Below are 26,830 nucleotides of genomic sequence, written 5' to 3' on the forward strand. Positions count from 1 at the left end.
TTCGTTTATTTTTTCATTTTTATTTCATTATTTTTATATATACAGTAAACCCTCGATTTAACGGACAAAATTTCCAGTCCGTATGTCACATGTGAAAATTAACACCCTGTTAATTTTATCATCATCATCATCAAATTCCTGACATGTACCCTCAAGAGGTGTACAGGATATGATAGTACTACATGAAAAATTTACATCATTACTAACTTCCTATCTACAATTTTCCTCCAAATCAATCTGTTACTTGTCAAGACATTATCAGATCTTATATTTCTATCGTCTAAGGCACTTCGTACCATATCAATCCACCTATATCTTGGTATTTCTCTGGGTCGCTTTCCTGCCAGCCTGGCAGAGAACACTTGTTTTGCTAATCTTTCCTCACCCATTCTATTTAAGTGACCATACCACCTGAGATTAGCTCTGCTAATGCATTCCTGGATGCTGACAATGTCAAATTCTTTCCTAATATCCTCGTTTTTAATATGATATTGCCATTGATGCCATCTGTTCACGGCTCTAATCTTTCTCAGGACTCTCATATCTGCAGTCTCTAGTCTTCGGTCAAGTGTTTTACTTCTGACCCAGCTCTCAGATTCATAAGTTAAAACTGGTTTGAACCCTGTCTTGTATACAGCTAATTTAGTGTTCCGACTAATTTCTCCTTTATTCCATATGAATTTATTCAATTGACTTCCTACCATACCAGCTTTGTTGATTCTGTTGTCTATTTATATATTTAATTTACCATCTTCACTAAAAATAGTGCCTAAGTAGTTAAAATGTTTTACTTGTTCAACAGTTCCCCGTTCACAACACAGTTGACATTTTCAACAATTCTACCTATTTTCATTGTCTTTGTCTTTTTAATGCTGACCTTCATACCATATCTATTACAACAGTTATTCAATTTAGTTAAGGAATCTTGCAAACTTGTAGCGGATTTATTTAGAAGTATAACATCGTTCGCATAAAGCAAAGAGCTGAAATTAACATCTCCAATTCTGATATAATGTTTAATACCACTTTCCTTCATAATGTAATCCAAATAGATAATGAATAACAGAGGGGATAATGTACATCCTTGTCTCACACCAGATTTAACATTAAACCATCTTCCTGTACTCCCTTCAATTCTAACTGCTGACTTACAACTCAAATAAAGACTAATTATTGCTTGATATAATGTCCCATTGACACCATATAACTATAGCGTATTGAATAGCTTCTCTCTCTTGGCACCTTGTCATATGCCTTTACCAGATCGACAAAACTTAAATATAGATCTATGTTATATTCCCATGCTTTCTCAACTATTTGTCGTAAAGTGAAGATCTGATCCTGACAGTCTCTATTTGGCCCGAATCTAGCTTGTTCTTCACCAAGCTTTTCTTCCACAATTCTTCTCAACCGTTTCTCAAGTATACTTGCATAGATCTTGTCAGGAACACTCAGTAGTTCTGTAATTCTTCTCATACCTCTGTAATACCTAATAATACCTCTGTAATTCTCACATTCAGTTTTATTTCACTTTATTTATATGGGTACTATGAGAGCTCTACTCCAATCATCGGGAATTCATCCCTCTGTCCAGGCTTTCTGAACTATGCAGTGCAGCTACTGTAAGACTTTTATACCACCATACTTCAGCATTTCTGGTCAAATATCATCTACTCCAGCTGCCTTTCCACATTTAAAGCCTTTGATGGCTTTTTCTACTTCAAGTATGGATATGTATTCCTGACTGTATGACTGTTAAGTGTTTTTTACCACTGTGCTATCACTGCATGTTTCATTTAGCAATTTTTCAAAGTACTTCCTCCATACTTCAAGGATATCTTTTTCTCCTGTTTTCATGTCACCTTTATCATCTCTAACTCCTTTTACAGCACTCTTTCCTCCATTTCTAAGCTTCAACAACCTCCAGAATATTTTACCACCTTCTTGATATTTATTTTCTATGTTCTTGCCAAAGTCCTCCCATGACTTTTGTTTAGTTAGTTTTACACAGTGTTTCGCTTTCTTACATTTGTCTCTGTATTCTCTAAGAGCAAAAGCTGACTTATTTGCCAGGAACTTTTGATATGCTTTCTTCTTTTCCTTCACTGCCTCTTTAACTTCCTGTGTCCACTATGGAGTTCTGATTTTTCTATCCTTGCAGACTACCTCACCACATGCCTCTCTGGCTGAATCAATCAAGGTTTCCTTCAAGGCTTGCCAATGAATCTCCAAGGTTTGGTTTCTGTTCTCAAACTCTTTCATTTTTTCTTCAACAGCATTGTGTATTTTAGTCTACAGTTCACATCTGAAAGCTGCTCAACTTTTATTCGCTTTAAAACTTTCTTACATGTTCTTTTTTCAATATGAAATTCAATTTTATCCTGCTCAAGACTAAATAGTGATCACTTCCAATTTCAAATCCTCTGTACACTCTGGTGTCCTGCATCAGGGAGAAAACATCACTATCAACACATAGTCATTGAGACTTTTCTTATTCCTTGCCTCTTCTCTCCATGTGAATTTGTGCACATTTTTATGTTGGAACAAGGTGTTAGTAATAACCAGTCCATGTCCTGAGCAGAAATTCAACAGGTGTTTGCCATTATTATTAGCTTTGCTCTTTTCACCAAATTTCCCAAAATGTATGTCTGACAATCATTTCCTACTTTAACTTTAACGATCTTTAACTCTGGTGATGTTGAGTTGGGGTGTGCTTTCAGATTAGTTCCAGTAGCTGACTTTTCGCTGTTCACACTGGTTCCCTGGCAAAAACAACGGGGGCCTTGTTTAACTGGGCGACGCCCCAGCCAGCATGAAATTTTGTCATGTTGTACCATCATTTTGTATATTGGTTTAACACAATAAGAATACAATTTGGTCGGCTAAATCCCAAATTGCCAGCCCATCATCGTTCGTTCAGTATCCAGGTAGATACCCAACAGGGTGCACCACGAGAAGATGAGGTTTGGACATTAGGTCAAAAGCCCTGGTCAGTTTTCCGCATTCCTTTAAAGCTATGTGGAGGTCTCTCAGTTATACAGCTTTGACCTTTATTTAAAATGCTTTTAATCAAAATTTGCTTATAATTAAATTAGCAGGTTATTTTTTGTTATTAATTTCCTGTTATTTTTAACAAATTTTGCCAAATAGGCCATCATATGTTGGAAAAATACTGTAGTAATTTAGCCGACATAAATGAGTCACCGCTCATAAAACATGTTCGGCGAATGATTAGGATGTGATCACATCAATCACACTGTAATTGATTCTTTTGTTGCATAGCATGACTTTCTACGACAGTTTTATTGCACATATTTTTGTAATTTTAGGAAGTTAATTATAAAAAACAGCAGAATTCAAAAGTTAAAAAAAAAACTTAATAGTTTTTTTCAAAGCAGAATTACCTAAACCAAGCGCCTTAACATTGAACATTCACTTCACGTTAATTTATCTAAAAGTGTATGTAAAACATTTTTTCTGTTATTACAGTGCTATTATTACTAATATTGATAAAATTGCAGTATAATGTTACAGCTATTTTAATTTTAAAAAATTTGCGATTTAACGGACACCCCTTAGCCCCTTTAGTCCGTTAAATCGTGGGTTTACTGTATTCAATATTGCATATACTAAATATTAGGTTTATTTATTCTTTGTAATATATCAAACAGCATATATTATCTTTTGACTTTGTCAAATGCTTTTTCATAATCTATAAAGAAAAAAGATGAGCTTCTAAATTAAATTCTCTTCTAAGTAGTTTTAAAGAAAAAGCTGCATCCATTGTAGAGTGTCCTTTTCTAAATCCATTTTGACATTCTAATAATATTTTCACTGTATATTTTCAATTTTTTATTAAGTATTCTTCTATATATTTTGTAGCATGTATTCAATAAACTAATACCTCTATAACTAGCAGGCTTTCTTTTATCCTCTTTTTTTAAAATATAGGCATTACTCTATACTTGTATTCCGTTCTATTGGTATCTGTCCATTTGTATATATTTTATTTAAAAATTTTAATCTCTGAGGAAATTTGTACAGTTTGAAGTTTATTCCATCTTCTCCTGCCGATTTACTATTTTTTATTTTACTTAGGTTATCCTTTAATTCTTTCATTGTTATTATATCATTTAAAGCATTTTGTAAGTTTTTGGTATAATTTTTTTTACTAGTATTATCTGTCTAAAGAACTGTAAAGTAATCCATGAATTTTTTAAAATCTATTGTGCAATTTACAATTCAGTTTCTTTTATTGAAAACTATGATGGCAAATTATTGAATATGAAGGCTGCATAAAAGGAATGGTTGTGAGATTTTAGATGTGAATCTGAGGAAAGAATGGATTTACATAACAGTAAATCCACAGTTTCGCCAAAATGCTGCACTTTAGCAGCAGTGGAAATTATTTATTGGAATGAGACTTAATGCAGAGTCGAAAAAACTAGATCACAATGGGAGGAATGGTGAGAATCTATGCCTAACACTGCAAATGTGTTAATGATATGAATGTGCTTAATCATGAAGATGATTATGATGAAAGGATGATTGTGTATGGTTCAGACTTATTTAGTATGTGCAAGGATGTCAGCATAAGAGATCTGCAAGTAGTCCACTGGGGTTATGCAGACTACAGACGTGAGTATCCCAAAAAAGTCTGGAGGTAACTTTTATGTCAATACACAAATGCCAAGAGTATTAGGAACAATGGGGGTAGAGTTTGTTGCTTTGATGAATATATTGTAGCCTCAGATAAGACCTGGCTCTCAGAGGCAGACATACATACTGTCATTGAGTGTAAAGGGAGCAGTACTTTTAGGAGAAACAAACAAAATAGGAGAGGAGGGGTGTGCTTCTAATGATACTGGATGATTTGAGCACAGTCAGGGCAGAGTGCAATGTTAATAACATAGCTGCAATATTAATAACAACTTCCATACAGCAATGAGTTTGAAGTTATCTAGTGTGAGGTGGAATCTAATAAGATGAAATAGATGAAGTGTTGTTACAGACCTAGTGGGTTGGTTGCTGGTGATGAAATGCATTGCCAAATAAACCTGCTAGGTACTAAAGAAGCAATCATCATGAGTGACTGTAATTATTTAAATATTGATTAACCAAGGAGGAAATAAAAATCTTTCTTACAAGAATGAAACTGAATTTGAGCTGTTGTGAGACAATTTCCTCAGGCAGTATGTGACATAGAAGAAACCTGAGGTCAAGGAGTGTGTAGATCTAACTATAGTATAATGAGAGGGGGACAAGGTTTCAATTAAAGAGGGAGGATCTTTTTCCTCTCTGATTAGTGTCAGTGATCATGATCCAATGACCTGGAAAGCAGCTAAGTTTATGGATGTTACATTCAGAAAACATTACATACCAAACTATAATGCAGGAATTAACAAAGTGAGGAGAATACTAGGTTCACTCCTATGGTATTAGTTAGTGAGTTACTAGATAGAAATTCATTTTAAAAATTTTATGGAATCTACAACCGTGTTAAAAAACTTTTTTTTTTTATCCCGATGTTTCGATCTTCACATCAAGATCATCATCTGGAGCGTACATAAGTATACAGAACAAGCTGAGTTACATCATTAACTGTAAGCTAGAAAAACGATGATTTGATCACATGTTATTCTACTGACGTGACCTCTGGTGGAAAAAAAAAATTATATATAAAAAAAAAATAAAAAAAAAATAATAAAAAAAAATAATAAATAAATAAATTTTTACATCAAGCTAAATTCTATTTTTACAATGACAGGGATAAACATTCTTTTAGATGGTTTTCTTTCAGAAACAATTGGTGTCCTATTTTTAGTATTACAATTCTTAATACAAAACCTCCTGCAAAATTAAAAAACTTACTCGACTCATCCAAAGACCCACTCCCTCCACTAGCTCACCCTGGAGTATACCGGATCTATTGTACTTGCAACATACCATATATAGGAGAAACAGGACGCACTATTCCTATTAGACAAAAAGAACATAAACGACACATTAAATATGGTGAAGCTGGCCTTTCTGATCATGCCCTGAATACCTTACACAGAATTGACTGGAAAACCACCAGCTGTCTACATCACACTAGAACATGGTATGAATGGAAATTAAAGGAAGCCTGTGAGATTATCAGCAACCACCCCAATCTGAACAACAATGATGGTTTAAAAATCCCAAACATTTGGAAGGTATATATTTGACCTTCCTCACCAAGAACCACTATAAACAGGACTGTAGAAAATCCAGTATTGTAAATCAAAAATAAGAATTGTAATAGTAAAAATAGGACACCAATTGTTTCTGAAAGAAAACCATCTAAAAGAATGTTTATCCCTGTCATTGTAAAAATAGAATTTAGCTTGATGTAAAAATTTATTTATTTATTATTTTTTTTTTTTTATATTTTATTTTTTTCACCAGAGGTCACGTCAGTAGAATAACATGTGATCAAATCATCGTTTCTCTAGCTTACAGTTAATGATGTAACTCAGCTTGTTCTGTATGCTTATGTATGCTCCAGATGATGATCTTGATGTGAAGATCGAAACGTCGGGATAATAAAAAAAGTTTTTTTAACACGGTTGTAAATTCCATAAAATTTTTAAAATGAATGCTGATCACTGTGTAACCCTAAAAGAAAGGAATACTAGATAGAAATATTATCAGCAGTACATGGGAAACATTAAACTTGGAAGAGTGGCACATGGGAAATGTGAGTCTCCAAGACTTATGGTCACCAGTGATGTAGCCAAGAGATCAGTCTTTGGTGTCTACTGTCATTCAATTTTTACATTAATAGCACTAGGAAGGATTTGACAGGAGACATACAGCTATTTGCTGATGATGCAAGGATAGAGTAATCAAGTATGCAACTGAATTATAAAAAATGATTTGAATAGGCTGGAATTGTAGGTATATGAAAATAGTTATCAGTTCAATGCTACTAAATGCTATGTAAAGTTATGCAATTTGGTGTGATGCAAGTAAATGCAGAAGACGAACATTACTATGTTAAGCAAGAAACTTTGAGTCAGAGGAGGTCAAAAGCAGGCAATTCTAAATTTGGAATTCTCTGGAAGGCAATGTCAGAGCACAGGCATAAGCAAAAAATCGTCAAGCATCTAATTTGGGGAATAATGGTGAACTATGGTTGATGTAGCTGTAATATGGGTTTCTGTTAAGAAAAGAAGGTCTGATTTAGATGAGTGTAAGCAGTGATGCATGCTGGCAATGTTGGAATTAATGCCACAGATGCATAAAGTGGATGTGGAAATGATTTTTTTTTTGGTAGAGATTCTGGTATGTTTGGAATATTGTGCTTGGTTTGATTTATTTAAGTGAACTGGTTGTCGGGGAAGATTTATTTTGATAGCAGTGTTGCATTCTTTGTCTCTTTCATTTTTGGTTTATTGTTAGATGAAAGGAAAGAGTAGGGACATGCAGTGGGAGGAAATAGACTCGTGAAAATGACACCCATACAGAGAGCAACCAGTCTCCTTGCCATTCTGTGACCTAGACAGTGCATTTCACTATTCTGACTCCCTCTCCAGGCATGACCTGGTAGAGTCTGTGGTAGCAGGATTATAACCAGTTGACCAAAGCCTCGCAACTTGTAACTGACAGGTTCAGGCATGTATAATATCTGGTGGCCAACCTACATTACCACCATTTTAACTAATGTACCCTAGAAATGGAAGAAGTTCTAGGTCTCTAAGTATGTTAGACATGCCCTTAAAGGGTATTACTCACAATGCATTGAGTAATGCATTGTGAGTAATGGGATGGAGGGACAGAGACCGGAACTCCTGCTCTGGAGGCCAAACATAGCCTTTGTCATTTCAGGCCCCCCAATAAGTAGAAATGGTTTGCATTTAGAGATGGCGAGCACAGTTAATGTGAATGAATTCAAGAAAATATATAATAGCTGGTGTGGATGATATGTGGCCTCCCGTGATGAATCCCTGACTCCCTGGAGGTCTCTGGTAATAATAATAATAATATTATCTACTCCCACTGCATCACATAACATCAGATTTCTGATGGCGTTTTATTTTATCTCAAGTATTGATATGTCCCTGGTGACTACATTTCTCTTGCATATTTTCTACAACTGTTCTGACAATCTCATTTAGCAATCTTTCAAAGTGATTAATTCAGACATCCACATATTTTATCTTCAGTTTTATATATATGTATATCACCTTTATCATCTTCAATTCATTTCTTGTTCAGTACTCTTTCCATCATTTCCAAACCTTCCACCCCCTCTGAGAAAATTTCTTTCAGCAACAGCTGCCAGCATATTCATATTTATCAAAAGAGATTTTTCAGAAGGCAGAATATTTATGAAGAAAACAGACTACTTCCAAAAATGCTGAAAAATTCCTTTTCCTACATCATAATTTATTGCAAATTCATTTTGATTATTTTTTTTTTTTTATTTTTTTTAAAATCAGCTAACGCCTTTTTATTCCCGTATATACGGGAGTAGGCGAGGCCATTTAGCCCTATCTAACTTTTGGAGACTGAGTGGGCAGTTCAATCTCCACTGGTACCCAATCAGAGACAGATGGCCCAAGGCTATCACTAATTAAGCGGTACGCAGTGAAGAGAGACGGCTCAAATGTGCCACCATCTCGTGGTCTCTAACCCTAACACAATATATTTAATGTCTGAAATAATGTGGGTTCTACGGTCGATTTTCTTGAGTTTACAGGACGAAAAACCCGAGTTTCCGGGAGGAAAAACCTGCTTGCCCGTGCCAGAGATCGACTAACTCGGGAACCGGTCGAAAAAAGGCTTAGAAAAATTTCCTCTAGTCTCCGACTAGACTCGAAACCAAAACTTCCTTCGTGCGGCCTAGCGCGGTGGTGTGCAAACGCCACATCCACTGAGCTACACAGGCTCCCATTTTGATTATTAAATCCATAATTATTTTTTTATATTTCATAATTTTAAATAAAAGTTCTGTTTATATTTTTATTTCATTATTTGAGGAAATAAGCGCAATATTTTTCAATATTTTTATGCAGTACTGTTTTTTAAATAAATGTTCCTATAAAATTAAATGGCAGTTTTATTGTATTGAAATGGAGGATATTATAGATTCATCTATATTATATATCCAAAATGTGGAAAGTAACTTAAAAGTTTTGGAAATTTACTAGAAAGCTTATGAGAACATAACCTCTGTTAGTGTACTGATTAAGTTTCACTTCCCCAACAACTGCTTTGAGCTGTTAGTTCCCATCAGAGACCAAACTTCAAATCGACCAAATTCAAAAACTTCGGAACTACAAGCAGAATTAAAGAGGGAAAAAAACTCTCATTTAATACCGTAGCAGAACTATGTAAGAAAGTTAAATTAATCATAAGTGAACTCTTGGCAGGTGCATAATAAAATATTAAAGTATAGAGCAGAGAGACTTAGATTTGTCATAAGCAAGATATTGAAACAGAGGCCAAATATTATATAAAACTTAATAAATTATTAAGTTAATAAAACTTAATAACTTTATAGCAAAAGATTTCTATATTTGGCTTTATAGTCAAATGTAGATAGAAAGTTAAGTTTCTTATTACATTTCTAAGTTTTGAAAATTTACTAAAGAGCTTATGAGAAGATTATATTCTCAAGCTCTCTATTAAATGCTCAACACTTTTAGGTTTCTTTCTATATCTGGCTAAAACATATGGATCCATATGTTATAGCCATATATTAGCATGGATCCATAACATCCTCCATTTCAATATCGCACTTATGCCAAATTGAAGCCCCTCGACTCTACACTTTAATATTTGACAATTATTACATTTAGGGAAAGCAAAAATTTTATTTTCTCTTATTATCAAAGAAGAGCCTAAAAAGATTCATTTTAGCAATGTAAAATAAACAGAAATAGGAGATGGAATGACTTTTAATGGGATTATATTGATCAAGTGCATATAATAAACAACTATGTTATACCAACTAGTTTCACCAACTAAGGCTGTTGGCATCTTCAGGGTACATAACTAATGTAAGGCACTAAAAAGTTTAATAGTTTGGCTTTTTTACATTTTATATATTTTAGTGCCTTACATTAGTTATGTACCCTGAAGATGCCAACAGCCTTAGTTGGTGAAACTAGTTAGTATAACATAGTTGTTTATTATATGCACTTGATCATACTAATTTCATAGCCAAATATATATATATATATAAAGAAACTTGGAAAGTTTCAAATAAAGACTACAAAGCTTATGAGAATACAATCCTCAGTATCAGAGTTGTATTAGCATGTACTTCCCAACTTGAACAGCACATAAACCTTTAATCTATCAGTAGTAAATCATTTGTAGCTTTCAGCACATACAAACCACATGTATAACGATGCTGGCATGCCGAACACCCAACAGAAATGCTGCCATTCCTCGCTCGAAATCCACCTTCAGGCTGGTGATGCTGAGGTGTCATTTCTTACAGGCTACTTTCAGGCTCCGACCACAATTTGAAGTCCAACAGATTCAGATCAGGATGACTTCCAGATGGCCAATCAGATGGTGATATGTGGTCAGGCACATTCGCTTCTAGCCACTGTTGTGTAGTCCTCGCCTTGTGTGCAGGAGAAGGCCTGTTGAAAGGTCCACTTCCCACTGTGAAACAAGATTGTTCAGGGGCCATACCACAGGTTCCAGCAGTGTCTTGAAGGGGTCAAAACCTCTGCCAAAGAAGTTTTGCCCTTCTTGAGTGTTCTCAAAGAAATAGAACTTGGATACCCCTAATATGTCACCCCCCCCCCAACACACACACCACAAACTATCACTGGTGCAGGGTGAAGACCTCTCTGAATCCTGGGGCTACAGCACTGGTCATGTGACCATTCAGGGCATATACTGAATCAATTTTGGCAGTTAAATGACTCTTCAATGGTGAAAATCTTCTCATCTGTGAAGAGGATATCTCTATGTCTGTTGTTTGCTTACCACGGGAGAAGTGCTTTTGATTTTACCACCCTCTGCCACATAAGTTGTGGTATTAGGAAGTGTCCAGTAGAATGACAATAGGCTCTCATCCCAGGTCATCAGTTAGTTAGTACACATGACATTGTTCTCTGCAAAACATTCATCTCTTGCAACATCACTTTCTGCATTCTCACAGGGGCAGAGGCATGCCTTCAAAGCCCTCACAAGCTGTTGTGCCCTAACATTGCATGGTTGACCTGTTCTTTGCGGTCAGATACATCTTCTGTAACGTTATAACTGAACTGCATAGCACTTATGAAGTGCTATACAGCTACATGGTTCTCATAATCTCTCCACTTCGTGTTAACCCGTACAGCTAGACAACTCTCTCGCTCTCTACTGATAAACATATGAATGTTGGCTGAGCACAGTGCCACTAACAGAACCAGGCATGTGCAATTCTGTGGGCAGTACTGGGGGTGTGTGTGGCAGTTGTAATAGTATTTATGGCAAGACTGTATATATATATATATATATATATATATATATATATATATATATATATATATATATATATATATATATATATATATATATATATATATATATATACAACTATGAAATATCAACTGAGCTGTTTATTTTACAATGCCGAAATGAAGACTTTTTGACTCTTCTTTGATAATTAGTCACATGCACTGACCACTGTTCACTTATGAAAAATACAACTCTCTGAAAGGATTGCTCTGGTAATGAATGAGAGCTTGCCATTTTAAAGCCTCTGCCTGATCTGATAAAACCAAGAGTTCATAACAGCTGTCAGACCAGCGAAACTATAATCAAAAGCACTAATAAAGGGTGAATATAAGGACACCTGGACAGTGTTCATGTCTTTTAAGTAGTGCAAGCTAAGGAAACTCCAAAGCCGAGGACTGTATTCTCATAAACTCTCTGGTCAATTTTCTCTTTCAATGAAATAATAATCACTTTTTTAATTCTTGCATTTTATTTGGCTATGTGGTTAGGTGAAGGTTTAATCTTTCTTCAGTCCACAGCTTAGCTAAATATTCAGCCAAAACATACCGAATAAAATTTTATAAATAAATATTTTAAACAAAAAAACATACACCCATTTTATTCATTTTTAATGAGTGTATTGCAAAGTGCATGACATTACATTGACCACATTAAACTGGCAGCCTGCTTTTTTCAAACTCTCAGTCTATTTAAATCATCCTGCAGGATCTCTAACATCACCTTCGTTTACTATCAATCTTCCCAGTTTTCCATCATCAGCAAACAACAGAATATTTCTCATCAGATCATTTCCTATATCACTGATGTACAAATTGAACAACAGAGGACCAAGCCAAGTACTGAGCCCTGAGGTACACCACTAGTCACTTGTCTTCTCCTGGACTCAACTACTCCACATAAACCATTCTTTGATATCTTGTCCATCAGCCACCCTCAAATCCAAATTGCTAGCTTCAGATCCATTTCCATTTGCTCTAATTTATGCAACAGAGTTCCATGTGGAATCCTGTCAAATGCCTCTGCAAAGTCCAGCAGTCTCATGAAGTAGGCATTTCCTTTATCCAACTCCACTGTTACTTTATTATAAAAAAGTAAATTACTAAAGCAAGAACTACCCTTCACAGAACCATGTCACCCTATATAAAGTATCATATTTCTGTCCATTCAGTCCTGAATTCTTTCTTTTGCCAACTTCTCCAATACCTTAACCACCACTCTTGAGATTACTGACTGACTTTTAATTTGCTGCTTCTGTCTTGGAGCCTCCTTTATGCAGAGAAGATACCAATTCCCTTGCACATTCTCGTAATACACAGCTGATATGCCATCTAAACCCATGGCCATATTCAGGTTCTGCAATATCATGAACACTTCCAATTCATCTGTCAATGTGACATTTGGCACTGCAATATTCCACCTAAATAGAACATTTTTGCAAAATTTTCATTCTTTTCTTTCAGGACTTCTGCTAAGTTCCTTGCTGGGAAATTTAGCTTTGATTTCTTCTTTTCCATGATTGAATCTTTTATTTCCTGAATCCATTCATGGAGTTCAATTTTTCTATCCATGCAGACAACTTCAACACATACCACACTGGCTGAATCAATCAATGTTTCCCGAGTCTCTGCCAATTTTTAAACATTTTTAAAAAATAATATTTGTATAGTAGAGTCTACAGTTCACCTCTAAAAGCCACTTAACTTTAATTCTTTTTTAAAACTTTTTTTGCATATTTTTCCTTTTTAATATACGTAATATTAATTTTTATCCTGCTCAAAACCAAATGGTGATTAGTTCCTGTTTCAAATCTATTAATGACCAGTCCATGTACCAAACAGGAAGCCAACAGAAAGTTACTTTTAATATTAGCTTTGCTCTTTTCTCTAAATTTTCCAAAACATTTCTATATGTCTGATAACCATTTCCTGTTCCTGCTCTTTAGATATCCAATAGGACCAACTTTTCCTTTGTCAAATGGCTTCTCAATTGACTCAAACTTTTTTCTATTTTTTTGTTAGTAGAACGTTCTGTGGGACCACAGACATTAATAAGTCTCATTGTTCATTTCCCAGTTTTGATGTTTTCCCACTACCCTTCAAGATTAGATATTATCTTTGTGCTAAGTTTCAAATATTATAGCTACTTCTTCCTTTCTCTGATCATTATTGCCTGAATATAAAGTCTTTTAATTATAATTTAGAATAATCTCACCTATTTTTTGTCTTCTTTGTTTTTGGTAACACTGATTATGCTGACATGCTTCTTTTCCAATTCTTCTGCCAAATCCACTTCTTTTTCTTACTTCTTACACTGATAGTGCCTATCTTGACTGCTGATGCTGGGTTGGTTTCTTCTAGTAGCTGACTTTTCACTACTATTTAATATGATTCTGCCCACAAAAGGTTTAATCGTAAGCCTATAGTACATTTACACCATGGATAAACTAAGATTATTTTATTAGATTGATTTTATATCACTTTTTGTATTTTTGACATAGTCAAGAAACCTTGCTTCAGAGACCAAACATGGAACTTTTCAAGCCACTTCAGGCCTCCAATAAGTGGTGTGGTGGTCTTACACCAGGTGATGAAATTCGTCTACTGCCTAAAGACAATCATAACATCCATGCCCACAGAATTTTGAATCCACAGCCTATTGGTTGGAGAGTGGATACACTTACCACTCAGCCAGCTAACCAGGTCAGCAATTGCCACTGTTCCCTGATGAAAACAGAATGGGCCTCCTTGTTTAACCAGGTTGTTGTTGTCTTGTCCTTTGAAGAGTCTTAGATGTTTCCGTGTGCTCCTCGAACTGCTTTGGCTATGTCGATGATTTTGTTTGTATAGAGCTGTTGTTCAGGATTAGGATCAATTTCTTGCAAGGCTGCTGTAATTGCTGGACAGGTAAAGATGTGAGTGGGTGTCAGTTCAGCATTGGGGCAGTTGTTGCAGTTTTTGTATATTCTCGTATCATCTGTATTGATCTTCATTCCTCTATAATGTCCTGTTCGTAGTCTTGTTATCGTAGTTTGTAGTAAGTTCATAGTCTTGCTATCATGGTGGTGGTCTTTCTGTCAGCATTGATTTCGGGAATTTGATGTTGTATCACTGATTTCAGGGGAATTAGTCTAACTTTTGCTAGTGCGTTAGCATCAGCAAGAGTTATCATGTGAGTTTCTTGTTCGAGTTCTCTGACTTCTTTTGCTAATTTATCAGCTGCTTCATTGTAATCAATGCCTACATGAGCAGGAATCCATTGTAAAATGCAACTTTTTCCTAAACACTTTAGTTGATTTACGAGTTTATGGGTGTCTTGTGTGAGCTTGGTATTGCCTCCATAGCTGATCTTGAGTCACTGTAAATTATAATTCCCTCGGATTGTTGAAATGGTCATCATTTTAAGTAGGCTTCGAGTGTGTTACTTATTGCGTAAAGTTAGCTGGTAAAATTGAAAGCGATTCTCCCAGATCCAACTTTTATTGAAAGTTTTCCACCTTTCGGGAGTAGAAGAACACTAGCACCCCCATTAATCATACTGGTGTCTGACGATCCATTTGGAGGATGAAAGAAGGTTGATAGTATTTAGGCCTTTTTCTTTGAGCATTTCTTTTGATTTTTTTTTTTTGTATAGAGTTTGGTAAGGTTTAGATTTATGGGAGGTATTTGAAGGTAAAGGATTGGAAAATAGGGATTCTTTGTTTATGAGGGCATTTAGCTGATCAAGACCTATTTCCTTCCTGAATGATATAATCACGTAATCACAAGAAAGATATTTATTTAACCAAATATTTCGGTCTGGAAATAGCAGACCATCGTCGGTGGTATTACAAGAACAGTTTAAAAAATATACAAGCTAGAATACTAACAATAGATCGTTGAAATTAGAACATGCCGCGTGATGTTATATCACTAAGTATGAAACGAAATATTTTGAAGTAGAAACATGATTGAATTTGCTATTAAAAAAAAAAAAAAAAAAAAAAAAAAAAAAAAAATTAATGAGTAATCTTGATTAGGCTTTCCCAGATTTTTGATATAGATATGCAGTCATTACGATTCAGGTTGGGATGATGCAGCAAGGCCTCCACGCTTTCCTTGAACAAACGTTCGAACCTATAACGGGATCTATGTAAGAGGCGCGTTTTGGACCAAAGGATGCTGTGGTCGGTTTCAATCCCGTGTTGAGCCAAACCAGACTTTTCAGGTTTATTGTGAAGAATGGATGATTGATGTTCTTGGATTCTTTTTTCAAGAGAACGTCCAGTCTGTCCAAAGTAAGAGAGATCACAGTTGCAAGGAATTTGATAAACTCCAGGAAGAGATAAAGTTGAGCGTTTGTCTTTAGGAGAAGGAAAATGAGAAGACAATTTGTTAATAGGAGAATACGTAGCTGTTAAATCATATTTCTTCAAAATTCTTGCGATAGGTTCTGAAATACCGGAGATATAAGGAATAGGTACTCGACGTATTGAATCTTTGTTGTTTTGTGGAGGATTATAAGATGTAAGAAGACGTTGAATACTTTTTTCAGAAAAGCCATTGAGTTTCATGTGTTGCTGGATAGTAGAAAGTTCTTTCTGTAGATAATCAAAAGTAGAACAATTAGTTTTGGCTCTTTTGATGAGACATTTTATAATTCCTGTTTTATGACATGGATGATGGGCTGATTCTTTCAGAATATAACGACCTGTGAATGTTGGTTTCCTGTATACTGTAGTTGTAAGAATATTTGAAGATGATCGGATGAGGAGAACGTCTAAAAAAGATAACTGGTTGTTTTCTTCTAATTTAGACGTTCTCCTCATCCGATCATCTTCAAATATTCTTACAACTACAGTATACAGGAAACCAACATTCACAGGTCGTTATATTCTGAAAGAATCAGCCCATCATCCATGTCATAAAACAGGAATTATAAAATGTCTCATCAAAAGAGCCAAAACTAATTGTTCTACTTTTGATTATCTACAGAAAGAACTTTCTACTATCCAGCAACACATGAAACTCAATGGCTTTTCTGAAAAAAGTATTCAACGTCTTCTTACATCTTATAATCCTCCACAAAACAACAAAGATTCAATACGTCGAGTACCTATTCCTTATATCTCCGGTATTTCAGAACCTATCGCAAGAATTTTGAAGAAATATGATTTAACAGCTACGTATTCTCCTATTAACAAATTGTCTTCTCATTTTCCTTCTCCTAAAGACAAACGCTCAACTTTATCTCTTCCTGGAGTTTATCAAATTCCTTGCAACTGTGATCTCTCTTACTTTGGACAGACTGGACGTTCTCTTGAAAAAAGAATCCAAGAACATCAATCATCCATTCTTCACAATAAACCTGAAAAGTCTGGTTTGGCTCAACACGGGATTGAAACTGACCACAGCATCCTTTGGTCCAAAACGCGCCTCTTACATAGATCCCGTTATAGGTTCGAACGTTTGTTCAAGGAAAGCGTGGAGGCCTTGCTGCATCATCCCAACCTGAATCGTAATGACTGCATATCTATATCAAAAATCTGGGAAAGCCTAATCAAGATTACTCATTAATTTTTTTTTTTTTTTTTTTTTTTTTTTTTTTTTTAATAGCAAATTCAATCATGTTTCTACTTCAAAATATTTCGTTTCATACTTAGTGATATAACATCACGTGGCATGTTCTAATTTCAACGATCTATTGTTAGTATTCTAGCTTGTATATTTTTTAAACTGTTCTTGTAATACCACCGACGATGGTCTGCTATTTCCAGACCGAAATATTTGGTTAAATAAATATCTTTCTTGTGATTACGTGATTATATCATTCAGTCTTATGTCGCAAGTATCCTTAAAACAACTATTTCCTTCCTGATAGTGTCATCATATTGTAAAGTTGATGATCTGTGAAGTCTGCATTTTTGATTCCAATGTTCATAAGTTTTTAGGGAGATATGATCGCTTTGGTAGCTTCTGATATTATTTATGAATTTTATGGTGGCAAATTTTCGTCTGTCCTCCAGCAGGTCAAGCCCACATTCCTGTTGGGCTCTGATGTTTTTAGTGGATGAGACTGCACCAATGATAATCTTGGATGCTTTTGCTTGTATTTTGTCTAATTTTTCCTTTACTGATGAGGCTGAAGGTGACCAGATAGGTGCTGCATATTCCATTATTGGTCTTATTAGTGTAGTGTAAATAGTTTTGAGGATTTTTGGCTTTGCACCCCAATTTGTTCCACAAAGCCTTTTCAGTATATTTAATTTTTTTAGAGCTCTGTTGGAAGTGTTAGAGATGTGTTGTGCAAAACATAATTCCTGATCAAGTGTAATACCAAGATATTTTGGATTTGTGACTTTTTCAATTACCTTGTTGTTGATCATGACTTTGGAATTGTAGGAATGTCTATTTTTCCAGTCTGTACTAAAGGTGCTTAGTTTTGTTTTGTCTGGGTTGATTTTGAGTTTAAGTTCATCTGACCATTTTTCTAATCCTCTCATGGATTTGTTTAGAATCTCCTCTGATTCTTTGATTTTAGCACTAGTGTGCCAGATGGCTATATCATCTGCATAGCAAGCTACTTTTGTGTCTTCTGTAAGGTAGGGATGAATGTTATTGACATAAAAGGAATAGTAAGGGACTGAGTACTGAGCCCTGGGGAACACCAGCCCAGGTTCTCTGCTCTCTTGATATTGCTGCATTGATTCTGACTTTGATCTTCCTTCCTCTAATGAAATCAGCAATCCAGATTAGAGCATTTCCTCTAATTCCAATATCATGTACTGTTAGTATTAATTTTTTGATCCAAACACGATCAAAAGCAGCAGTCATATCAAGGAATAACAGTTGTCTTTTTTGTTTGTTTTTCCTGAAATGAATCTATTATTGTTTGGCAGAAGTGGAATAATTGATCTGTTGTCGAATGACGGGCTCTATAGGCAGTTTGGTAGTAGTTAATTTTCTTATTTTTTGTCAGCCAGTGCATGAGCCTGGAGTGTATGATTCCTTCAGTAATTTTACAGTGTATGCTAGTTAATGCGATAGGTCTATAGCTTTGACATTCTACAGCATTTTTGTCATGTTTCAGGATGGGTACAATAACTGATCTTTTGGAAGTTTGCCTGTTCGCCAAGAGGTATTGAGAATGTCAAGAAGTTATTCTTTGGCATTTTTGCCAAGGTGTTTGACCATATGACCAAAGATAAGATCATTACCAGGAGATTTATTAGGTGCAGTTTTCTCAATTGATGAATTTAGTTCACTTAGTGTAAATTCTTCAGAGAAGATGTCATTAGTTTGGTATTTTCTTGATTGTTTTAGTATTTTACTTGTGAGTTTATTGAGGGTCTTATCCTCTCTGTTATACTGAAGTTTGGAGTTGTTTGAATAGGTTTTTCCAGTGTGTTTTCTGTTGGTTCTCTTTTTTGATATTGTTGTCTAGGATTCTAATAATGTTCCAGTGTTGGCTGTCTTTTCTTGGATCCAGATTACTGCAAAGCTCTGCCCATTTCATTTGTTTGCACTTCCAAATTTCTTGCTCTATTTTGTGTGTTATGTCCATTAATTTCTTTCTGTATTCATCAGTTTTATTAATTCTGAATTGTTTGTTGATATTGTCTCTTTCTGTAATCATTGAATCAATACTGTGATCTTTCCAGTATGGTATCCAGGTATTTTTCATTTGCCTCTTAGTATTGTTGCTTTGGCAGCTTCACTGATGTGTGAAGTAAGGATTTGTAATTTTCTGTCAAGGTTTCCAGAAACAGGTTCATCTTAACAGAGGCTCTCCAAGATTTGAGTAAATCCTGTCCAGTCGGCTTTTCTGAAGATCCATGTCCTTTTGATTTGCTGTTCTTGATCAATCTTGAAGTTTAGTGTTGTTATTATGGGTCTGTGGTCACTGATGGGATTTCCTAAAATTTTCCATTGTGTACATGATGCAATGCTATAATTAATAGCTGTGATGTCAATAGCAGATTCAGTTCCCGTAGTTTTAGAGAGATAGGTGCTCTGTCCATTATTAATTGTTGTGAGTTCCAAATCTGTAAAGAGGTCTTCCAATTGTTGACTTTTATGGTCTAAATTGGGGGAGCCCCACATTGGGCTTTTTGCATTTAGGTCACCAAGTATAATGGTTGTATTATCAGTTGAAGATTCGCTTAGCTTTTCAATGATGTCTATATCAATATTTGTATTACCACGGTGGTAGACGTTTGTGATTGAAATAAAATGGTTTGGTAGGTGTATTTCAACAGCTTGAGCTTCCGTCGAACTGTTATTATTTAAATATTGATTTAGAGTGATTTCTTTGAATTTGATTTCTGGGGTCTTCAAAAGGATAGCAAGCCTGCCACCTGCTCTTTCCAGGTGATGCCTTAGTTAGCACATGACATTTCATTTATTGTACCATATAGAATACAATTTAGTCAGCTAAATCCAAAATTGCTAGCTCATCCTTGTTTCTTCAATATCTAGGTTGTTAAGAATATGCTTACTAAAAGATTATTGAAGCATTTGATCTGTAAGATTATAATTACAAGAGTAAATACAATGAATTATCTGAAGTTTAATGGAGGTCTGGGGACTGAATCATTAAACTTTAATATTCTTAGTTCACTTGTTCCTAAAATTGCATGTGAATTATGTAGATCCTATTTCACATCATAGTAGAAAAATACTACAACATGTATATTCTCCACATATGCATGCAATTAGTAAGATGCTAGTGTTTCTACCCTAGGCACTTCGAAGTGTCCAGAATAAAAATACTTTGCTTGGAACTTTTTAGTAGTTTGTTACAGTGAATAGATCTGTTATGGTGTTTGCTATAGTAAAAGTAGACTCATGTGATTATGCTGACTGATAGTTTCCTTGTTTTATGTAGGTATTTCAGCCTTAAGCAAAATAGTTATTAGAGGCGCATGTGGAATATAACAATCTCTAAATGATTCATTTGTGCAATTTCTATTAAAACAGTATACATTTTCTAGCCACTTACCTGTTTGTGGAGATTGTGGAAGGCACGATAGCGCTTTTCAAGTTTATGACATTTTCCTGAAGACAAAAATACTTCAATTTGGTATACCTGCAAAAAATTACCAAATGTGCATATTTACATAAAAAACTGAATTAATATTATGCATTGCAAAAGATCTAATTTGACTGTCAGTCATATCATTCCCTAAATTCATTTAATGTCATGACTTCTCAAATCTCCTAACGTAAAAAAATCTATGTCTCATTTCCTTGAACAACACATATGTATTCAATTTACTATGGATAGTTCTTCATCATCCTCTTCTTATTATTCATCCTCATTCCTTCTAATTATTCTATGAAAAATTTCCTGTCTCTTCTATGTTAATCAGATCCCCTCTCTTCCCCTTCTTCTTGTAAGTTTCAATATACACATTTTTATGTAATTCCCACAATGAAAGGTTGTAAACCTATAGCATGTTAGTAGGCTAAGGTTTTATTTTTTAATATTTTTTATTAATTTATATTATTTTATATAATCTACAAACACTGCTCTAGAGATCAAAATGGTACTTTGAGCCATTCTGGCCTCCAGTAAGTAGAGTGGTGGTCTTACACTGGATGATGAAATCATTTCCCACTTGAAGACATTCACAAACACCCATGTTCAGAGCATATGAACCTGCAATATGCTGGCTAGTAGGAGAGCAGCTTCACTCTCTATTTAGCCAAGCAGGTCAAGCATATCATGCATATTCCATCAATTTATCCATGCTGCGAACACTTCATAATCTAGATATTGTTTAGTTACTCACTTCTGGATCTTCTTTGCTTTCCTCTCTTTCCTGCCCATCCCCATTAGAAAATTAGAAACCAACTTAGTACACAACAGCACAGAAGTATCTTTTTACAGTACACCACTCTACCGTATTAGAGTGTGTGTGTGTGAGAGAGACAATACAATTAAATGCTCTTCCCACTTCTTTCTTACTTACTAATTAACATAACTGAACTGACAGAAATCATATATGAATCACGTGTTAACCTGGATGGCCAAGTACATAGTGTCTCTGCTCACTAACCAACAGACTGTGGGTTTGAATCCCATTATAGACATGGAATATTGAATGCTTTAAGGTAAAAGCCTCAAGTTGGCTTGAAAACAGGTTCACATGCAGTCTTAAGAGCATGGTGCAATGCACCACAAGTTTAAAACTTTTAGTCTGTAATGATGCTGCAAAGAATTTGTTAATTATTGTATCTATTCCTATTCCATCTTCCCCTTCATGTTAGGCTCAATGGCCTATTATGACCAAACAAACTGGCTTCTCAGAAACATAATACTGCTTACTATAAGGCAGTTAATACCATTTGCATTATCTGCTATGGGAGCCTCTGTAGCTCAGTCGGTATAGACTTTTCGAACCCAGGTCGAATCGAACCCTTTGGTCGATTCGACCTGGGTTCGATTCCTGTCCAAGATGATCTTGGACAGGAATTGAACCAATTGAACCAAGATCATTGAGGAACCCTTATTTGCTCTCTTTCAACTAAAGGTGAGTTAGCCAGTCTCATACTGAGGTAGGCAGTTTTTTTGACCTGGAAACTTGGGTTGTTTTTGTCCCCTAAAACAGCCAAACCATCCCCTGAACACAAACATCTACAGACATTAAATAAAAATAAATAAAATTTAAAAAAATGCCAGGCTCAGCAACAAGCTGTTTGGGGTTGCTTAAAAAAAAAGTTGCATTATGTAATAGCGGCCCCTGCACCTGTGGGATAAAAGCACTGGAAAGAAGAAGAAGATTATCTACTATGGCTGTAAATTGCCTGTTAGGCTGGTGAATCTGTTTTACAGGATGAAAAACTGCGTTTCTGAGAGAAAATCCCTTCTACCTCCATATAAGACTAGCTCTAACTCGTGTTCAGTTGTAAAGCCCTGATAAAGGTTCTCCATATCCTGGATGGGATCTGAACCCAGATCTTTCCAATCAAAGGGCATTGTCTATACCGAATGAGCTAGAGGCTTTTTTTTATGGCAATCCCTGATTAGTGCACATTAGTGCAAGTAAGATAAAATGAGAACAATATGAATATTAATTTCCAGTAGGCAAGGCGGTGATCACAATCTGCTCCATTTGCAAAAATCCATTGTGCAGCAAGCAAGACTGGTAGGTCAAAGTGAAGACTTTATCCATCTGGTCACATGATAAAAATTATCTAGTGATAAGTTTTGTCTTCATTCATTTTTGGCTCTTTCATTTCAAGCATTACTTTTACCAAAGAATGACAAATTATTCTATATAAATCATAAATCTGCCTAAGCACAGATTGCCTGTTCTCACATATAGGCATTAAAATATCCTAATAATAATAGCTCCATAAAAATTCTTCATTCTATGAAAGAGAAATTAAACTGATCAGTGGCCTATTGCTCACTGGTTCACTTCACTATCTTTTGGTTGATAGCCAAATCAGCTAAAAGATAGCAAAGTTAATTTCTTACTCAACAAACTGATCGGTTGGAATGACAACAATATCAAAAAAGCTGAAGACCCATTTCAGAAGAACTCTACATTTCTATGGCCTACTAAAAATCCATAAAGGAGTCCCACTCAGATCCATAACTGACTGCATAGACACCTCCACCTATTGTCTAACCAAATTTCTAGCTCATCTTTTAAGTTCCTGTGCAAGCCACACATGAGCCTCTATGAAAAATTCATCAGAGTTTCTGCCAAAAAGAAAAACCCTAACCCTTCAGCCCACAGACATCCAGTCCTTATTCAGTGTTCCTCTGGCTGACACTCTCCAACTGTTATCAGAGGAGTTTCCTCTAGAAATATTCAAACCATTGGACTTTGTCATGCACTCAGACTATTTCATCTGCAGAAACCAATTCTACAAACAGATACAAGAACCATTATGGGAAGCACTTTGTCACCTGCACTTGTTAATTTCTACTTGGAGCATCTTGAAGATTCTTTCTCTTTAATACAACCTCAACCTTACTTCTGGGTGTGCTATGTGCATGATGTTCCCCACGGCCAGATTCAGAAGCATCTCTACCAACTTTCTTAACCATGCATCAACTTCACCATGGAAAAAGAAAAGGAAGAAAGATTAGCCTTCCTGGTCATCTTCCTTTTCCATGCCCCATCCGGAATATTACATATACCATCTAGAATACTGTTAACTGTAAACCTACCTTCACAGGCTGCTACATACAACAAGATTCAACCTATCATCCATTTCAAAAGATGGGCATCTACCAATCCTTGCTCAATACAGCACATGCTATCTGTTCCAATTCCCAAGCTCTCCAACATGAACTGAACACCATCAAATGCATCATACTACAGAATGGCTCCACCTCAAGGAAGTTTAAATGCATCTTGGATACATACAAGTCTAACCCCAAGAACCCTGAACTTGTATGCTGTCACTATCCCATACATTGCAGGCACCTTGGAGACAACCAAAGATCCTGAAAAGATGCAGTTTAGTTCCTACATTCTTCCTTATCAACAAAATCTTCTGGTTACTATCTATGAAAGATAAATGGCTCCCTTTCTTCCTCCCTGCTGTTTACTAGGTTTAGTGTGAATGTCTCTGCTTATACTTTGGACAAACAGGATGTTTGTTCAAAAAAAAAAAAAATGAGTGTAAGAATACCTATCTTATATCAACAGCAATAAAGCTGAAAAACTTGGCCTTGCTTTTGTTGTGTCGCTTTCTTACATTTACAACTATTTTCAACCTTTGTGCTATATCTCCGTAATAAACTCTATTGGGTAACACATGGTACCTCTGAGGGACAATGGAATTTCCTCGAGATCGAGGCAGTACCAGAGTATCAGAGTGTCCGAGATTTACCCCTCGTAAAACGCCAAGAAATTTATTTGTTTCGCTGTGCCACTTAGCATTATTAGATTATTAATATTAACAACCAAGAGGTAATCTCAGGACAGTACTTAATGATACCTATCAACTCTGCAGATGTGGCCAAAATATACCCTTTTCTAATATCCCGCATAGGTTCGCATTAATATTTTATAAGAGGTGCATTGGATTCCAGAAATTACAGAAAGTCTTTGTTAGAATCAAAAGCAAGGTTTATTAATTTTCAAAAGTAGATACACTTAATATCATTAATTCAAATCCCATCTTAAGGGAGATCCATACAAAGCATAAAAACATTCAAACACTACTATTATACTTATAGCATATTATGTAGCAGCTATCTAAAGTAAGAACTATATTAACACTCTCTAATGCATTATCTATGTATTATTATCACAGTTATTCCAAAACTCCATAGCTCTGTCAGACTACTCAAGATAACATTCATATCTTTCACAATCTCTTTATAATTTGTCAATTCTTCACTCTAAACATATCCTTAATTTCATTCAATATAAAAGCGAACTTTAACACATCGACAGACAATAAGAATAAATTCAATATCCTTCTAAAGTGATAGCAATACAACCTTATCCTATATCATTAATGTTCCCTTTTATAACATATTAACATGGCACAAATCTTTCATTCATATTCAGTGAAACACAAACAAAGTCTTCCCCTATGATTCTTTGTTACATCATAGGTTCACAGGAATCTGGCCTTCTGCGGACAGCCGGACTTGCTTTTTTCCGCGGAGATACTGCCACCGAGACCCACGACTGCCTTAATCGGAATCCCTCCGGTACGGAGGCACTGGCACCCTTCGCCACCACGAGAAGGGAACACACAGGAGATCCAAGAACAAAAAAAAACTTCTTTCAGGGTCGCATGACCCTTATATTTCCCTCTTTTCTTCTCGGCATTTCTCGCCCTATTCGATGTCCAGCGAACTCTCACGTGCTATTACGTCACAGCGTCCATTCTCTCCCCCGCTATCGCACGTACGCTGACGTCATGTTGTTTGCTTGGGGCAAACAACATGACATCGGTATTTTATGTCTGTAGAAGTGCGTGGGGTGCTTAAGGTTCAAAGCTATATAACTGAGAGGAGACCACCACATAGCCTTGAAAGGAATGCGGAGAATTGACCAGGGCTTCTGACCTAATGTTCAATCATCACCTTCTCGTGATGCACTCTGTTAGGTATCTACCTGGATACTGAATGGACGAGGATGGGCTAGCAATTTGGGATTTAGCTGACCAAATTGTATTCTTATTGGCTTAAACCAAAATTTCAAATGATGGTACAACATGACAGAATTTCATGCCGGCTAGGATGTCGCCCAGTTAAGTGAAGTTATATCTTATTAGGAAATCATTTTCCCCAGAATCAACTTTATGTGTGGGAAAGAACTTCTAGGCAGAACCAAAAACTCATGCCAAACACACAGATTGAATTCAGGTAAGTACACCTTTAAGTTTACTGACTTGGTCGCGTGAATTGTTGAGGCTGTAATTCCAGATATTCTCACAGACTTCCTGAGATACAAAACTTCTCCTTTTACATAAGGCTCCAATATTCTAAAATAATCCCCTGAAATGATGGAGGTCTGAGAACTATTGTCTATCAGAGCCTTACAATATTTCGCACAGACTCTTCCCTCTACTATCATTTCATATGATTGCCCTTTACGTCTTTGACCTCTGTTCCAAGTCCTATTCACGTATACATGGGACTTAGGTTCCTCCTTGTAACCTTTGTTGGAGTACCTCTTACTGCTGAAACAATTGCGGGCAAGGTGACCAATCTCGTCACAATTGTAACATCAGGGTGGTTCTCTTCTTTCATTCTGATCACTGGTCCTTCTTAGATTTGATGGATGTTCAGAGATGTCCTGTAAGGCCACTGTTGTCAGTTTCTGCATGACTGAGTCCAGTTGATCAAGCAGAGGCTTTTGTAACTTCTCAACCTCTTCGCGAATCAGCTTTGTAGTTCCTTCATTCGTGTTGCGGAATGGTTCTGGGGCTCTCATGGATATTGCTCCCAGTTATTTCATTACTTCGTCTAGTGTTTCTATAACAGGTTGCTGGAGACGTTCTACTTCCTGTTTAATCATAGATCTGACATTACATAATTCAGGAATGGTTTCTGTTAATCGATTGATTGCTTCAACACCATTTCCCTCACTTCCCCTTTTATTCTTGGACTTATCCTTCCTCTCCCTACTTTCTTTCTCCTGTTCTTGTTGTTTAATTGAGTTGCGATCTTCCTCAATGATGTTAACAAGGCCAGCAGTCCAAGTGGGGTCTTTCCTCATTCGAGACGTTCAGGGTACTTGCCACAGTTAACAATCTGTTCTGAAAATCAGACACACTTTCTCTGTCCTTTTGAGAACATCTCTGGAACTTCCACAAGTTAGGCCCCAAACTTCTCAATTTAGAGAATTGAGAGATTAGGACTTCCTTAAATTTAGAATATT

At 35.8% G+C, this 26,830-nt stretch overlaps 1 protein-coding gene across 1 annotated transcript in view; it reads right to left on the reverse strand.

Annotated features, from left to right (window-relative positions):
• LOC150092976 (sorting nexin-24-like) overlaps positions 1-26,830 on the reverse strand; it is a 93,558-nt gene that overhangs the window by 48,387 nt on the left and 18,341 nt on the right. Inside the window, exon 2 of the mRNA XM_090413267.1 lies at positions 20,467-20,553. Coding sequence (XP_090269393.1) covers positions 20,467-20,553 — 87 coding nt within the window. The remainder of the gene's footprint in view (positions 1-20,466; positions 20,554-26,830) is intronic.

Source organism: Typopeltis vanoorti, chromosome 24, assembly GCF_054136105.1.
Source record: "Typopeltis vanoorti isolate ZY-2024b chromosome 24, IOZ_Tvanoo_1.0, whole genome shotgun sequence".
Classification (NCBI taxonomy): domain Eukaryota; kingdom Metazoa; phylum Arthropoda; class Arachnida; order Uropygi; family Thelyphonidae; genus Typopeltis; species Typopeltis vanoorti.